Below are 18,160 nucleotides of genomic sequence, written 5' to 3' on the forward strand. Positions count from 1 at the left end.
GGTGTCCAGAATGTTCAGCATCACTTGTGCCCATATCGCCACTCTGAAAATTTTGAAACCGCTCATAAACTGTTCTAATCGAAGGTGCTGAGTCATCGTAATGTTTATCAAGTTTCTCTTTAGTCTCTTGAGGCGTTTTGTCTTTCATAAAGTAATGTTTGATCACCACACGTAATTCTTCTTCGTCCATTTTTTTACACTCACTTCACTTCCTTGACTCACACGAATGCCAGACACCAAGAAATAGACCAATATGGCTGAAACTTGGTGTGTGTTCTTTCCAAAGATGCTACTAACTAAACATGACCTCGATACGCACCGGTGGTACCATCTCTCTGACTTTGCATGGACTTTTCAAATGCCCCTCGTACATGTGATTCCAGAAAAGGACGACACTGACGGTTTCAAAACATTTTTAAAATGATTTCATCTCTGTATTGATTCAGGGAGAAACTATTTTGACCTTTATTTTTCACAGCCACAGGCCTAACAGAACTGGGACACACTGTGTACAGTTCTGAATGTACGCAATTAGGAATGCGATGGCCTCTCCCATGGTACAGGAGCTATTAATTTAGATGTCTACAAAGGACATTATGTGCCAAACTACACCATTCCCTTCAAGCCTTATAACAAACACGAACACATGTGTTGCCACTAAAATATTGTTGACAGCTAATGGCTACTATTCTGTTGAGATCCTGGCATTAAACCAGTCAGTCATGAGGGGAAACTGCAATGCAAACATATATTAAATATAAACTGCCACAAAAAAGTACACCTTTTCAGAGGTTTCTAGTTCACTCAAGATTTACTATTGTAACAGTGTATATGGAGTACATGAAATGAGTATATTTACAAATCAACATCAAAAGTGGTTCTGAGGTATCAGGTATCCATGGTGAAATACCCAGCACAGGTGGCAAAGCAGGGCCTGACTCTGGCATCGAGTCAATCATACAGATAGTGAATACTGTCATGGGATACATTATGCCATGTCTGTCCAACATGTTCACGTAGTTGTGTAAGAGTTGTTGGTTGACGAGTCACGTAAGTCACTTCTTGTCCCATCATATCACACACATGCTTGATTGGAGACATGCCTGAAAATTGTGCTGGCCAGGGAAGTTGCTGCACATTTTGTAGAGCACATTGAGTTTTATGGGCAGCGTATGGGAGAGCAGTACCCTGTTGCAATAATACATCACCTTCCTGTTGTAAGAAGAGCAAAAGAACGGGTCTAACAACATTCTGCACAAACCTAGCACTGGTTAGTGTTCCTTTCAGAAACACCAAAGGTGGGTGAAAGTTGTGGCTTATCGCACCCAGACCACAAGGCCTAGAGTGGGGCCAGAGCACCTTGGATGAATGAACTCTATGAGACAGCATTCACCAGGTCTCTGCCGTAGATGCACTTGCAAGCATGCAGAATCTACTTTCATTGCTGAGGATCCATTTTCCAAGTGATCCTCTGATGACACCAATCGAGCTGTGCATGATGATGCTGTGGCATGAGTGGAAGATGGCCTAGAGGTGTGCAAGCTCATAGTTCCACTGCTAATCAGTTCAGAACAGTTCGTGTTGACACATATGGGTTCACAAGCCTCGTATCCATGCTGTGGTAGCTGCATGATCTGCCACTGCTACCCCTACAATATGATGTTCCTTGCGGATGGCTGTGCTGCATGGATGTTCATAACCTTGTCTACAGGTGTGAGAATGTTCACGTGACTACGAGTACCAGCAATGTTGCATAACTGTCACAGTACATACAACTCGTATGCCAATTCTCTGTAAGGATCATCCCAGCACTTGGAAGGCCACAATTTGACTCCTTTCAAACACACTGTATTGGCTGTCAGAAGGACAAGTGCATCTCTGTGGCATGGCTGCTTGCTTGCTTCACACATCTGCTCACACTAAGCCTTCTGACTGCGAGCATTCCCTGTTGAAGGGTACACACAGATGGCACTCTGGTAGCTATGCCACTATGCTATCTGTTGGCGGACAATGTCGAAACCATTATCAGTACATTTACTATCCCCATGTAACATATGCCATTATTGGACCAAAATCAATGCCGTCTTTTCAGGTGTACTCTCCCCACTCCCCACCAGTGTATTTATCATGTTAAGAGTGCAGTAAGGGTTCTAATTAATGTGGCATGCAGAAATACTATAAAAGTTTTCTTAATGCAGTCATAATTACCACAGAAACACTTAGCTCCACTGGCATTATTTCAGATATAGTGATTTAATACAGTTTAGTTACAGAAAATCTATGGACTTGCACAAAGTTCTTATTATATCTACTTATTCTGATCACATTTTGTTGCCACTGAACATAACTGAGCCTCAAATTAAAGATTATAGATCATTTTGTAGTTGTGGCAGAAGCAGCTAATTTTCTTAGATACTGTACCCAATGGTAAAACTCCATTGAAAACTTATTTATATCATCACTCAGTGAGACCACAACCCTTTCAACCAACAGAACATGAAGTACATGTGCATGTATGCAATTATTTTGATACTGCAAGCGGTAAAAAGAGACCCAGCTTACCCAGTGAAGAGATGCCCATGCTACGAGGAGAGCCACATGGCTGGGGACTGCTGCTTGAACTTTCGTGTGGTAACAGTCTTCCACCTGCTGGACAAGTGAACAGCAATAATACTTGCCCCATCTAACTGCTTCATTGTCTTCTCATTCAATCCACTAACCCCCAAGTAACAGCTAGTTCAAAATGTATCTTAGTTACCCATACACACTACACAAAAATGTTCATGATTTCATGAATGAGAAAGCACACAGCTTTGGTAATTATATGTTTCAGTTTGAGTATATAGATCTTTTGGAAAGAAAACAACATTTTCATATTTATTTTTCATGCAAGCAACACAATTCACAGAGCACCGAAGCCTCTGATTCTGAGATAAATTTGAAAAAAATACTAATCTGTATGTGATATAATGGTGGCATGTTGTGGTAACAGCATGTGAAGTGCATTTCTTGTGGCTAAAGACTTCCATACGAAAGAAGGCATAAAACTTACTTATGCATTTTTATAAGGAGATGTAAGTGAGAAATTAATTTTATAATACTAAACTGCACAACTTACACAGCTTTTTTAATGGAAAACAGGGTAGTGCACAAGTAAACAAAAAGAAGAAGCCATGAACCATATTCAGAAATAGGAACATATTCAATGATCTCTTGAAGGGTGTAGCCTAAGACAGAATGTTACGTCTACAAAATGCATTATTTTAAAAGTAATTAAGTAAAGCATATATTTGTAATTTTTTGTGCATGTTTCATTACAGACATTATTTTTGTTGCAGAAAAGTGATATATCTGACAAGAAACAATTACTGGGGAAAAAGCATAGATTTGTAATAATACAAATATCAAAGAGCATAGACAGGGGGCTACATTAAATTCAAGTGAAACTAGAGCTGCCTTTTGTGTACTATTTCATGTACTTATAAGGTTTCTGAATCTGAAGCTAAATATCACAGTTAGCACTGATAAACTCAAAAAATATTCTGTACAGTGGAATGAAATGAAATCAACTTCAAAATTAAATATTTCTATTGCCAAATTTAAATAATGATGCTAATAGGTGAAATGAACACACAAAATTAAGCAAGCATTCTTAATTTACTGATAACATTACTCAAAACAATGTGGCAGACATATTGCTATTACTCTCAGCACAAGCAAGAAAGTTGCCATAGAAACAAATTTGAGCTAAAGAGACAGACTGTGCAGATGAAACATATGAATGGCACAATACCTGCTAAGACTGTACCACTGCCAGATGGCACGGTAACAGAGCGAGTGCCGACGCAAGATTGTCTGCTCAGCAACGCTACGTGGGCAAGTGGTAACAAGGATGGTTATTCTTTAGAATAATGCTTGTAGTATCTGGATAACTGCCAATAAGTTAACTATTTACTACAAGCTGATAAAGAGTACTATTTGTCTAATTTATTTACTTTATTAGCAATACAAAAAAATAATGAAATAAAGGTATTCCATGTATGAAAATGGCATTTATACAGCCTACTAGTATGGAACATAAAACATTAATGGTGCCTTATAAAAGCCGTAAGATGCTGTATGACTCTTTTTAAAATTATGGAAACAAATAAAGTTTCTGTATGATGACAAAGAAGAGTTTTTTTAATTACAAATAATTTTGGGTCTTTTTTCATTCAGGTCCTTTTATTTTCTCTCTCTCATTGCACTGTCATTAAAGAAGATTATAATTCAGTATTTGTGTATGTGTTGTTCCTACTGACATCACTTTTTGTTGAAAGGTATTCTAAATAAAGTAAGTTTGGATAAACTGTGAGTGACAAGATGTTATTTTAAGTCGTTTACAATTTGGCAAAGAGGCCTAACTGGCAAATTGTCCCTTGAAATGTCCATATTAAAGATGGGGAAAAATGTATATAATATTTCATATTGGTCAAGAAACGTAGCAAAGAGTTACAAGAAAAACACACAGGGAAATCACACCTTTTGTGCCACAATTCCTGTAAGAAAAAAAAAGAAGAAAGGGAAAAATGAAAGAGATAAAGGAGACTGGTTCACTAACAATTACTGAGTTATGATAGTATGGCTGTAAATGGAATATCATATTATTTTGTGTGTGTGTGTGTGTGTGTGTGTGTGTGTGTGTGTGTGTATGTTTTCCTTCTTTCCTCGCTAACAGTTTGCCTCCAACAGCCTTTCTTATGCTTATATTCTGTCTTTGTGGCAGTCACACAATTTTATACAGTACATGGTGTTTGGATATGATGAACAATAACCAGTTAATGAAATACACTGTTCATAAACTCTACTCAACAAACTATCTCATCTCTTAATAGACAATCTGTAGGCTCTTGCTGCTTATATTCTCACTTATGACAATGATAATCACAGTATCTGTCTGCAGTACATTCCTTACCCATTTGGAATAATTACTTGACTAAGAGCTTTGGCATGCTATCAGATGAATTCACATGCAAATAATCACTGCAGTACCCTATTAAAATAAATTTCACAACAAAATTACTTTCTAAAATTTCAAATAGACAAACAGAATGGCTACATTTAGTAAAAATGAGGGCCAAGTTTTAGTTGCCAAAAACATATGAGAAGGTGAAGGCTAATTTTAAACCGTTCCACTATCCAAAGGTCTCATCTGAACAGATACAGGCAGGGGAGTGCTCATGCCCACTGACAATAGGAAGTAGGATGGAAACATGTAACTACAGCAGTAACTAGAAGGTAACATTTAAAAAAACTGTATCTGTTGGTGAAATTAGAGGTATACAATTGGACTGGCCACTGGAGGGAAAAACAGCCTACTGGAGGAAAAAATTAAGTTGAAAACCCAGAAGTTAGGTAGAATGCATTGATGGACGGGAGAGATATGTAAATAAAGAGCAATCTAGCAGCCCAGTAGAGCTGAATTTACTTCCAAGGCACAAACTTAAGTAAATGCCAGTAGGCCTGCTAGAGATCCATTTGCTAAGAAGATTGGATGCAAAAGACAGTGATATTTCAAAAGTTTTGTCAAAAAATGACAATGGGATACACATGCATGACCCTATTCTCCATTGAGTTATTTAGCCGGTAAAATGTCAAAATGTTTGGTCAATAGGACAACCTTGCCTTCAACTGCAACATGTGTACTTTGCTTATGATGGGCTAGCTAAAATCTGGAAAACAAAAATCTGTTACTTCATGGGTAAGGCTGATGACGTGGATGACACACTTCCTCAGAAAAGTGTCAAGATTGGAAATAAAAGTAAATCAAGAGACAAAAATCTGAGAGTCTAAAATAATGCAAAATTTAAATCAATAAACAAGTTGCAGAGCCCAGGAACTAAATTTTACATAGAAAAATAAGTAGCAGCCATCAGATAAGAACTCATCAGAGATAAAATGTTGGCTGTAAACAAAGACAAGATGTACTAGTTAACAGAGTGAAACAGAATGTGAAACTGATACACAAACAGCGATGGAGGTGATGACGGGAAAATACTAACAGTGACTAATTACAAATAAATAAGACTGTGAAAAAGCATCTACATATGACAAACCATTGTAGGCCAGAGAGGCCGTTATCATTTGTGTTCTTTCTCCACATACATATTGTCTTTACAAGTGCTGTTATTTAGTATACAAAAAAAAAAAAAATACAAATCTCAGTTAGTAATTTCTAAAAAAAATGGTTCAAATGGCTCTGAGCACTATGGGACTTAACATCTATGGTCATCAGTCCCCTAGAACTTAGAACTACTTAAACCTAACTAACCTAAGGACATCACACAACACCCAGTCATCATGAGACAGAGAAACTCCCCGACCCCGCTGGGAATCGAACCCGGGAAAGTAATTTCTACCCATCACCTTATTTTTTTTTTTATTTTTTTTTATTTTTTTTTTTATTTTTTTTAGTTTTTTTTTTTTTTACAGTAATAGAAATTCTTCTACAGAATAGAAGGAGTAGTCAAGGAGAAACTTTCTCATTTTGTTACCAAATTTTACTTTGCTGTCTGTCAGGAATTTTTTATAACTGGATAAGTTAATAAAAATTTTTGTTGCAGCATTGTGCACCCCGTTTTGTGCTAAAGACAACCTTAACGTGGAATAATGTACGCTATTTTTCCTTCTGTTATAGTAATTATGTACCTCATTGTTTCTTTTGAAATGTAGTGGATTATTTACAACAATGGTTTTTTCCATGACTTTCTAATTAGCTGATTACTCCACATGAAATTACTGAATGAAAATATGCGAAATATGTCAACTTAGTGCTTTGTCTCTCTCCAAGATCTTGGATTCTAAGTGCAAATGTAGCTGAACTAAGTTGTTTTAGGAGTTCCAAAATGTGTTTTTTTCCAGTTTAAATTCTCATCAGTATGAACCCCCTAAGAATTTTGACATTTCCACCCTATTTATTATTTCTTCACCATGTGTTACACTTATCATTGGCCCCTTATCATTGGCGTAGTACCTCTAGACGCGCAGTACTGATAATGCTGTGTCTTTTTAAAATTGAGTATGAGACCATTTGCAGAAAATCAGTCAATGATACTTTTAAGAACCTTTTATACCATTTCTTCTGTTTCTGCACGCAAGCTTGGATTGATTACGATACTAGTGTTGACTGCAGAAAGAACTAATTCCATTTATTGTATACCAGGCAGAATATCATTTACATACATGAGGAACAGCAGTGGACCTATGGTTTAATCTTGTGGAACCCCAAAAGTGATTTCTCGCCAGACAAAATTATGTTCCCGGACTACATTGATTGAATTACTAAGTGCAGCTTTCTGCATTCCTTTGGTTAGGTATGATATTATCCATTGGTTGGCTACACCACCAATCCCATCAAATGTCCATATATCTAGGAGAATACTGTGATTCACACAATCAAATGCCTTAGAGAGGTAGCAGAAAATACCAACCAGTGCTATTTTGTTATTTAACACTTGTATAATCTGGTGAGTGAATGTTTAAGTAGCAGTACAGAAACCATCCTGAAACCCAACTGTGATTTGTTAAGGATACACTACCAATGATAAGGTGAGATACTATTCTAGAATACATCATCTTTTCAAAAATTTTGGAGAATCATATCAGTAGTGAGACATGTCTCTCTTATCACCTTTCTTAAAGAGTGGTTTAACAATGGCATATTTCAATCTCTCTGGAAAAATGCCTGGAAAAATGCCTTGAGTTTGCGATGCATTACATATTTCAGATAAGACTGGGCTTATTGCACGGTTAGTAATTTTGAGTAGTTTGTAGTTTCCCATTCACAAGATATTTTAATCCCTCTAGTAAATCATGGTTTTTTAAATGGCTCTTTAATGTTCTTTCTGATTAGCTTATGCAGAAAGCTATTTTCAGATGATGATATGAATTTATCATGGAATAGATATAATTTTATGTGTGATTTGGTTCATTATAAATTACATCCTGTAAATTATTCTTAAAAACATTAGTCCTAAAAATTATTCTAACTGATTTCCACTGAGGAGTATCCATACTTTAAGGTACTACATTATTTATCCTAACACTGTGCATCATGATCAGAGAAAGCATTTGTTACTGAGTAAACAATTACTTTCTTACTTCATCACAGAAAACATTACAAACTGAGGTCCTACCATCTTTATCCACCTGTGGTGGAAAGTTAATTACTGAGACCAAACTGTAAGATTCAAATTAGATTTCCATATAATTTTTCCTATCAGAATCCTTTAGAAAATCTACATTGAAGCCACCATAGACTATTAACTGCTTGCTGCGTATGACAGGTAGCACAATAAGGAATCCAGATTCCTCATACATAGTTCAAAATTTCCCAGAGGGATCTATATACAGTTATAATTAAAAGTGAACTATTTTTCAGTGTTAATTAACAAGCACACACTTCTGCGTGCTGATCAATACAAAATCTACTTGTCTCAATGTTTCTGAAGGCAAAGGCACTGCAGCAGGGGATACACCAGTTCCCATCAGATCATCGAAGTTTAGCACTGTAGGGCGTGGCCGGCACTTGGATGGGTGACCACCCAGGCCACCATGCACTGTTGCCATTTTTCGGGGTGCACTAAGCCTCGTGATGCCAATTGAGGAGCCACTCGACCGAATAGTAGTCGCTCCAGTCACAGAAAACCAGCCTAACAACTGGGAGAGTGGTGTGATGATCACACACCCCTCCTATCCACATCCTCAGCTGAAGATGACATGGCAGTCGGTTGGTCCCAATGGGCCACTTGTGGCCTGAAGATGGAGTGCTGAATGCTTTCAATGTTTTGAACTTATGTTGGGTCTTAATACTCTGTCAGTGCTCTTGCCATTGTGATTTTGTGCAATACACAGGCTAATTACCAATTAATGGATGGTTTCAGCAGGCTATATTTTCCCCAACACAGAACAGAATTAGATGATCTTATAAGTACCCCCAAGTCAGAAATCTGACATTTTGTTCTGATGTGCCGGGCCCGCTATGTATAATATTCAACAAATATTGTTCGATGATCCTGCTATATTTTTGCAAAGCAATCAAAAAGATTAACTGGGTGTATTGTATCTGGGAATTAACCTACAGCAGCCAATATAGCTGTCTTATGGTGAATGTAATAGTGGTAACTTTGGAGAAATTCCAAGGCGATTTGTAACGGATCATTGTGGATCCATTCTACTTGTTCTTATAATACCCCTGAATCAATATAATTTTTTTATTATTTGATCTTGTTTTGTGGGATCATGGAGGAATTTTATAAGGGGGACTATGCTCCAGACTGAACACTGAAAGGCATAATCAGTCTTAAATGATGATGATGATGATCTTGTTTTGTGAATAGCACATATAGAATAATTACACAAAACTGCTAATTTCTTTTTAATGCTGTATTTTATGGACTATTTTTCTAAAGAAATATCCATTATTTAATTTTAAAAAACCAAGAATTGAAATTTTTAGTGAACAAATAGATGTCTTTTCTATACTGATACAGCTCTTTTTAAACCCCTCATTGTCTGCTTTTAAAGAAACATTTTACTTTTCCAAAAATTTTCTATTTTTAGTTATTAATGTTCAAAAATGTTTGAATCTTAAACATTATTTCCAAAATCCAGTAGGACAGTTTTGTAGGCTAGATTTTTCTGGTGCCAGAAATAGTTTGTTAACTATTCAATTTGGAAAAATTTTAGCAACTTTCAGTGGGCTTTGAGAATCCTTGTGGAAGTAGAAATCATTTCCATAAAAACCATAAAACAGTAATATATTTCTGGTTATGCAGCTCATAGTTATACAGACTACCAATTTTGCCAACTTTACTCATCAGCAACCAATGGCTATATTGTTAACGTCATGTAAAATCTAAACTCCATCTCTCTGCCGCCATCAGTCAAACTGTACAGTTACTTTGTGCAATCAGACAGTTTAATAACATAATGTAATCAGTCAATTATATGTCACTAATAGTTAGCTGATTCATCACCAACTACCAAAACATTAAATATTGTCTTATCTAAAAAGTGTGAATCTATGTATTAAGTTGCCACTAGTAGACTTTGTCTACTAATGTAACTGCCCACTTGCTTTACCTGTTGGCACCATCAATTGTGATTAAGTCAATCATCAAACAATTACTTTGGTTGTGAATAAACAAGAAGAAATCTCGAAAATCAATTATTGTAGTATGGCATGCATTACTTTCAGTGGTGCCTCGTGATCATGTGCTATTGTGCTACATCACACTGTGAATACCACACAAAAATTACAGCTCGAATGTGAGCCAGAAATCACACTATAATTACATTATTTCTCTTTGGTTATGTGTTAGAATGCAAATAAAATGGATGAAAACACGTTTTTAGTGCTCTCTCTGTGACAACTGGAAACCAGTCGAGTACTGAAATGATGCTCAGTCACACTACAATAAACTCGGACAAGGGTCACAGCTGTCTGTTTTCGACTGTACATGCTCTTATGTGATATCATCTCTGCTGGCACTACAAGTGTTATATTACTCACAGCACCAGGTCAGTATTGGCCTGTGAAAGTGCATGTACAGTATTGTGCAAGCAACATGGTTAATTCAGTAGATAATGTGTAAATAGGTCCTTTCCCGGTAGATCTTTAGAGGAGAAAGTGAGAGTTAAAGAGTCAGGTAGACCAGCTCCAAATTTAAATCTAATAAGGGGAGGATGTGGGACGAGGCTCACTAGTCTGGTCAAACTATACAAATACAAGCACGTAAATTCCTCTTTTAAGTCCCTAGAACATTTCACCTGGAAAAGATAAAGTGCTCAAAATAGATATATATGAATAGAGTATGAGGGATTTTGAGCAACACTTCATGTATCAATGGTGTGGCACAGTGGTCAAACGCATCAACTGGCAATTTGTCTGTTCGGGTTCAATTCTCGCTGCTACCGACCCCCGCCTCCTGTCTTTGCTGCACTGTTAAACTATTAATTATAAAATTTAAATATACTTAAACAGTTCAATTTGTATACATAAAATAAGTAAAGGGTGGGGTGGTTAAAACTGTTTTCGGAAATATATGCGAAACTACACATCAAATTACAAAAAGGATTGTGATAACAGTTGTTCGCCTTGAAGGGTGACAGCCAATGACACTACACTCGACCCTCCTGCTCCACCCCCACAGGGTGGGAGGAGGATACACTTTGAAATCTTCAAGACCCCCCCCCCTTTTTTTATTGCAGATTCAGATTCCCTGAGAAAAAATACGTAATTTTTGTATGGAACAATTTTATCATTGTGTGACAGAAGGCACTGCAATTGACATAAATCAAAATGGGTCACAATCCACTGAAACTTGATAGTATCTCAGGAAAATACCCAACAGATTGGGATCACAGGAGTGTAGAAGGGTGGTAGTTGTATATTCTGTAATGTGATACCATTGTTCTATAGCAAACTAAAGACTGCAAGACATTAAGGTGTCATCTTAATTGGTGTAACTATCTTCACAGGTGGTGTCAAAGTGGAAAGTAGTTGGAACAGGTAATTGGTTTGTTTATCAATGCAGTATAAACTACATCTAGTTTTACCCAGGAACAATGACATGGACATACTACTATTTTGTTCCCTTTGGGCTGAGTACTTGTTTTGGGTGAGTCCTATTGCATTTCACCATCAGGCTGAGGTGATTCTTTTAGGTGAGCCCCCTTGCCTCTCCCCTTCAGGGTGCTCGTCTTAAGTGCGTAATTTTGTTTCTCACAATTATCCGTGCTTTACTGAAGCACATGTTCTAAAAAGTGCCCGTTTGCTGCAATACACATTGCAACCCTATTTCTGAAAGACAATCCTATGTCTCTTAAGTATCTCTTCAGTAATGTTTGCACATTCAATGATAGGTCACTGCTACATATTTGCACATGTTGTTGATATGTCCGTGTAACATTTCTCTTTTGAAGTTTCAAACAGAAAAAATTGGGAGACATCAAATTGGGTGAATGCGCATGCCACTTGTGAACATTTCTTCATCCAATCCACTGACCAGAACAGTGTCGATTCTGAACTTCACGAGATATCCATAAATATTGCATCAGACAGCCATTGTGTCGAAACCACATATTCATTCTTGTTTGAAGCTGGGCATCTTTCAGTAGGATTGGCAAAATATTATCTAAAAAGTCAGCATACATTCAGTCACTCATATTATCATCTATGAAGTAGACACCAGTTATCTAGGTACCTGACACATCACAAGAAACATTGACCCTCCAGGGGCATTGAAGCTTGACTTGCTTTAACCAATGGTGATTCTCCACTGCCCAGTAATGCACAGTATGCCAATTCATGTGATCATGATTCGCAAATGTTGCTTCATCAGAGAAAAGTACCTGTGAATAAAAATCATCATTGGCTGCTAGTTGTTGTTGTTTGCAATTGCAAAAGTTCATGTGCCTTGAAAGTCACCCCCCCATGTAGTGTTTGATGTAATGACAGGTGATATGGATGGTATTTGTGTTCATGCAGCGTGCGCGGAACACTTTCTTGCGAAATTCCTGCACCTTGTGTGATTTGATGTGAACTAATATGAGGATACACAGGAGTGGTTAAGATTCATTGCATGGGTTGAACACTTTCAATTGCAGTCAAGAGTTGGATAACACTGTGAAACATTGTTGGAGAAGGAACATTCCTCTCAGGGAACAGGTTCACATGCCATCGATGACATTCTCCTATGTGCCTATTTGATGCAAAGTACAAAGCAATGATATCTACCCACTCCGCAAACAACAACATTATTGCACACATAGGATGAGATGTCTATGGTTGACGCAAAGTACAAAGTAATGATAGCTACCCTCTCTATAATTGACAACATCGTTGCACACATACAATGAGATGTTTGTGGTTCAAATGTCTGCAGTAAAGTGAACCGTGATTGCTTCCCACTGTCATTTCCTTGTCCATCACTTGCAGTATACCACAGTCACGCATGACACAAGAGAAATACATCATTGCACCTAGAGGTGTTGTTGCCCCTACAGTGAGAGTCTGAGCATGGAGACTGCAATGTATTGCAGACAATGGTTACCATATTTAACATTCCCCTATCACTTTTCAATGGTCTGTAACCTATTTTGATCTGTGTCAATTACAGTATCACCCATCTAGCAACAATAAAATGGTTCCATACAAAAGTTAGATTTTTTTCTGGAGAATACATACCCAGAAGTAAAATTTGAGATCCTATTGAGGACTTCAAAGATGATCCCTTGGGGTTGGGGTAAGGGGATCGAGTTAAGTGTCATGGATGTACCCTTTCAAGATGATCAACTTTTATTACAACCATTTTTCATCTGGGTTGTATTTCCACAAACAGTTTTAACTGCCCCACCCTGTACATATAATTTAGTGACGATTACTACCATTTTAAATCAAAAGGCTACAGACAGCCGTAAAAAAAAGTGAGTATCCAATGAAATTTAGTATGGAAGTGCCTTTTTTTGCTTTCCATGTTTGTTATTCAGGAACAGTGATGCGTGGGGTACAGAAGAAGTGAAAGATCTAGGACATATTAATGCATTAATAATAATAATAAAAAAAATAACCAAAATCATAAACATATAAACAAAGTATGTAAACTTCGTGCATTACGTAAAGCTAATGTTGCAACAATATTAAGGTGCACCTATCATGATGACATTATGAAACACAATCTGTTTATTTTTGTACACCTGTTTTAAATTTGTGAAATTCTGCACGAACCACCACAGATTACTTGCCATGTGTTCGTAAGATACTTTCGTGACATCAAGACCTTCTGCATATGAGTGCCAGAGCAGTTATCAAATACAGAATACCAGATGAGCAACCTCATAGACTCTCTACAATATCCTTTGTGGGGCATTGACAAAAAGATGACGAAAGGTCATGAATTTGTGTTAGATGAAGAAGTTCACTGGCATTATCACTCAGAACTTAGCAAACTGTTATAATTTTATTTTCTGTTCAGTCAAGACAGTTAAAAGCTAAGCCTTTCCTTATCAAAAGCTATTGCCTTATCACTCAGGCTAACTGAGCCTGTCTCAAGGAGTAATCCAAACATTATCAAATGTATTTCTTCCTATTTTCTGAACGCTGTGTTTTGACAATGAAAGTTTGAGATGGACCCCCAAATGTGCTCAGACAGCATAATTTGTAGGGTGACTCCTCACAATAACTTGAAGATATGAAGTCAAACATTAATGTGGCACATATTTTCAATATAATCACTACATTGCAATTGCAGCAGTGAAACACATATCATTACTGATGTAAACCGATTTCATTGATTTATTTGGCAAGTGATATTCTTTAGTTTACTGGTAATGGGACAAGAGATATCAAGACATCAATCCTACAGGTGCAAAAGTTTGAAAACAGTTTATATATTTCCATACAAATGTTGTAATTCTATATTGTAAAGGAATGCCTACCAACTCATATAAAATGTTGTCTGGTTCATTTTCATACATATCCTTAGAAAATCAATATACACTATATGCTGTCGCTAGGCACATTGCTGTTATTTGGTGTCATCATAATGCTGTCATCAGTAGTCAACCCAGAGTATTCAAGATAAGAGTAACATTATGTTTTTGATGCTGTCAACATGGGTGAATGTTGTTAAACAAGTTTCTTGTCAGGGATCAACAAAAGTTCCTCACTTTGTGACTGAAATACGCTTTTCATAAATGAATATACACTGTGCCGAACATTCTAGCTAAGTTCAAACTATGTGATGCTGCACAGCACTGAAGCATATAGTTATGTTTACAAACAGCGCACAATTGAAAAAGCACTGCAATGAAAGGCAGGGACTCTCCTTTAAGTCCTGACTATCCCTTTGCTATTAGCATGGGTTGGCTCCCAGTGTAGAATTAAGTAAGCATAATCCAGTGTTGTGTTTAGTTCCCGTACTTATCCATACCCCTGAAAGAATGAAGTTCACATTTCCATACGGTTAGAGACTGCCTCCATTGCAAGATCATCATGAAGGAACAGGATACAATTCACACAAACAACTGGAAGCTGCCTTGGCCACTGTTGACCAGCTTCATACGGCTGCTGCGAATTTTGCAGGTGATGGAAAGCAGGATGGGCTCTCACTGCGAAGCTACCACGGAACTTCCCAGCCACTCTTTTTGTAGACGTGCTCTGCAGAACGCTGGTCTGAAACTGAGCAGTCATTTGATGTTGGCTGACAGGGTGTGCCCAGATCTGTAGCTGTTCACAATAAAAGTTTTTGTCACTAATGGTTGAAAGCCTAGACCCATTCCTCTAATGAAGAAATCTGAAGCACTCCCTCCTACTGATAATGAGACAGAGATAGAAGGTTTTGCCTCTCCTGCTGATGCACCAGCCATAAAGAGGAAAGAAGCTGTTATAGGGAGGCAGTTCCAGGATTAAATGTATAATGGCCTCTCTTAGGAAAATAGTATCAACTAAATGCACAATCAGTGTGTATCTTGACAGAAACTGTCTGCTGGTTGGAAGAGGCTATACTGCGGGCAACAGAGAGTGTACGTTGCAGTCACCTGCAGATCATCACTCACATCAGAATCACTGACACACAATGCCTGGGTTCTGAGACATTCCCAGTTCTGTCTGGACAGTGACAGATCTGGTGAATACAGTTAGCCTTGCTAATGCACAGTTGTTGATTGACAACATCATTCTGAGGACTGAGAGATCCTCTGGTCTGGAGCCAAGTGGAATCAGTTACGTCACAGGTTCTATGGTGAGTTTGAGTGTAAGTTCGTCAATGTATGCTACACAGTGGAGACATACAAAGTCGCCCTGTATAGGTCAGGTTTGCACCACACAATGGAAATGGGTACACGGTTTTCAGAGTATGTATTAGATCGCACTTAAGGATTTTATACAGTGGACAAAACTCCGAGACCACAAAAGAAAAACTAGCACCACATAAACCAACTATTTCAACAGATAAATAGCAAATTCAGAAGGAGATATTCTCAAAATATTAGTTGTTAAATGCCTGAGTATGCACAGAGACAACTTGTAACTCACTTCTCCAGCGGAAATCAGTCACCTTCACATTATTCTAAGAGCTGGAAGTTGCTTGAAACCCAAAGTAGAAACTAATGAAAGTTTGGACAACACATGGAACATATACTGGAAAGACTGATTACACTCTCAAGCTAGAGGATCATCTATAGCAACAAGCATAAGCACATATAGTAAAGTCCAAAATGAACATGATTGAAAACTAATACAGACAACAGTAATCGCTGGCCGGTGTGGCCAAGCGGTTCCAGGCGCTACAGTCTGGAACCGCGCAACCGCTACGGTCGCAGGTTCGAATCCTGCCTTGGGCATGGGTGTGTGTGATGTCCTTAGGTTAGTTAGGTTTAAGTAGTTCTAAGTTCTAGGGGACTGATGACCTCATAAGTTAAGTCCCATAGTGCTCAGAGCCATTTGAACCTTTTTTGACAACAGTAATCGTATTCAGAGGTAGCCTAAACTTGATAGCTGGAAAATACAGTGAGCTTACAGTAGTAATAGGTGGTGACCTTAAACTAGTCAGTATTGACTGGGAAAACTATAGATAAACTTATGTGCAATTTTCCCGTCAGTACTGTGAGGACAGACAGACTTCTGATGCAGATGTCTCAACAACACTGAATTTTCTAAGGGTGAAGAGAAACTTCATTGCAGCAGGTGAAGAGAAACTTCATTTCAGCAGCAGGGTATTACAACAGCAGGGTATTACAACAGCAAGGTATTCACTGCTCAAAAGAAAGTAGTTAGAATAATGTGTGGGGTTCATAGTCGCACATCTTGCAGGCATCTGTTTAAAAGGTTAGGAATTCTTACAACTGCTTCACAGTACATTTACTCAGTAATGAATATTTTTCTCAACAACATGGACCAGTTTAAAAGCAACAGCGACATTCATGATTTCAATACCAGAAAAAAGAAAGACTTACACTATCCTTTACTTTACCTATGCTGCTATAAAACTTTTTGATAAATTACCAGATGAAATAAAATGTCTGACAGACAGCAGTAATAGTTTCAAAAACAAATTGAAGTCATACCTCCTTGACAACTCCTTCTATATCATAGATGAATTCCTGAATATGAGTAAATACATCTGGAGATATAATATATGCATTTTGTGCCTTTTAAGGGAATGGGATAGATAATAGAAATATTTAGGTATAACACTATAATGTAAACAGAAAAAGAAAAAAAACTTGTATCCTGTGTGCATTTCTTGTGCATTTGACATGTTCCACATCCTAACGGTATTCCCGTGCTGTTGATCAATGGAACACATAACTAACTAACTAAGATCAGATGCTGATGAACAGGTAGATTTTGTCTTCCTAAATTTCTGAAAGGCATTCAACACTGTTCATCACAGTTGTCTTCTATTCAATATCTGTTTAAATTGAATACCTTTGCAAATACACTCAAAGAAAAAAAAGGACACAACACAAAGGAATTACCTGAATGGGATAGAAATTGGTACATGTGATGTACATGTACACTGTAAGATAAAAAAATGACACCACAAAGGAAACATCTGAATGGGATAGAAATTGTTAGATGTGATGTACATGTACAAAAAAAGATTAGAATTTCAGAAAAACTGTGTAGTTTATTCAAGAGAAGAAGCTTCACAGATTGAGCAAGTCAGTAACACATTGGTCCAACTGTGACCGTTATGCAAGCCGTTATTCAGCTAGGCACTGATTGATACAGTTGTTGGATGTCCTCCTGAGGATATCGTGCCAAATTCTGTCCAATTGGCAAGTTAGATATTCAAAATCCCAAGCTGGGTGGAGGGCCTTGCCCGTGATGCTCCATAAATTCTCAACTGGGGAGAGAGAGATCTGGTGCTCTTGCTGGCTAAGGTAGGGTTTGGTAAACATGAAGACAAGCAGTAGAAATTCTCTCCATGTGCAGGCAGGTATCATCTTGTCCAAGATGGCTCGCCATGCAGATCAACATAATGGGGCACAGAATATCATCGATGTACCACAGCGCTGTAAGAGTGTGGTACAGGGGACAAAGATGGGGCCTTCTATGAAATTACATGGCACCCCAGAGGGCGACTCCCTGCATGGTGGGCAACAGTAAAGTTGG

General features: G+C 37.7%; 1 protein-coding gene across 1 annotated transcript in view; it reads right to left on the bottom strand.

Annotated features, from left to right (window-relative positions):
• LOC126188561 (E3 ubiquitin-protein ligase MYCBP2-like) overlaps positions 1-18,160 on the bottom strand; it is a gene marked incomplete at its 5' end in the record, with an annotated part of 354,851 nt that overhangs the window by 262,435 nt on the left and 74,256 nt on the right. Inside the window, 2 exons of the mRNA XM_049930160.1 lie at positions 2,563-2,646; positions 3,794-3,868. Coding sequence (XP_049786117.1) covers positions 2,563-2,646; positions 3,794-3,868 — 159 coding nt within the window. The remainder of the gene's footprint in view (positions 1-2,562; positions 2,647-3,793; positions 3,869-18,160) is intronic.

The sequence above is a fragment of the Schistocerca cancellata genome, chromosome 5 (genome assembly GCF_023864275.1).
Source record: "Schistocerca cancellata isolate TAMUIC-IGC-003103 chromosome 5, iqSchCanc2.1, whole genome shotgun sequence".
Lineage (NCBI taxonomy): Eukaryota > Metazoa > Arthropoda > Insecta > Orthoptera > Acrididae > Schistocerca > Schistocerca cancellata.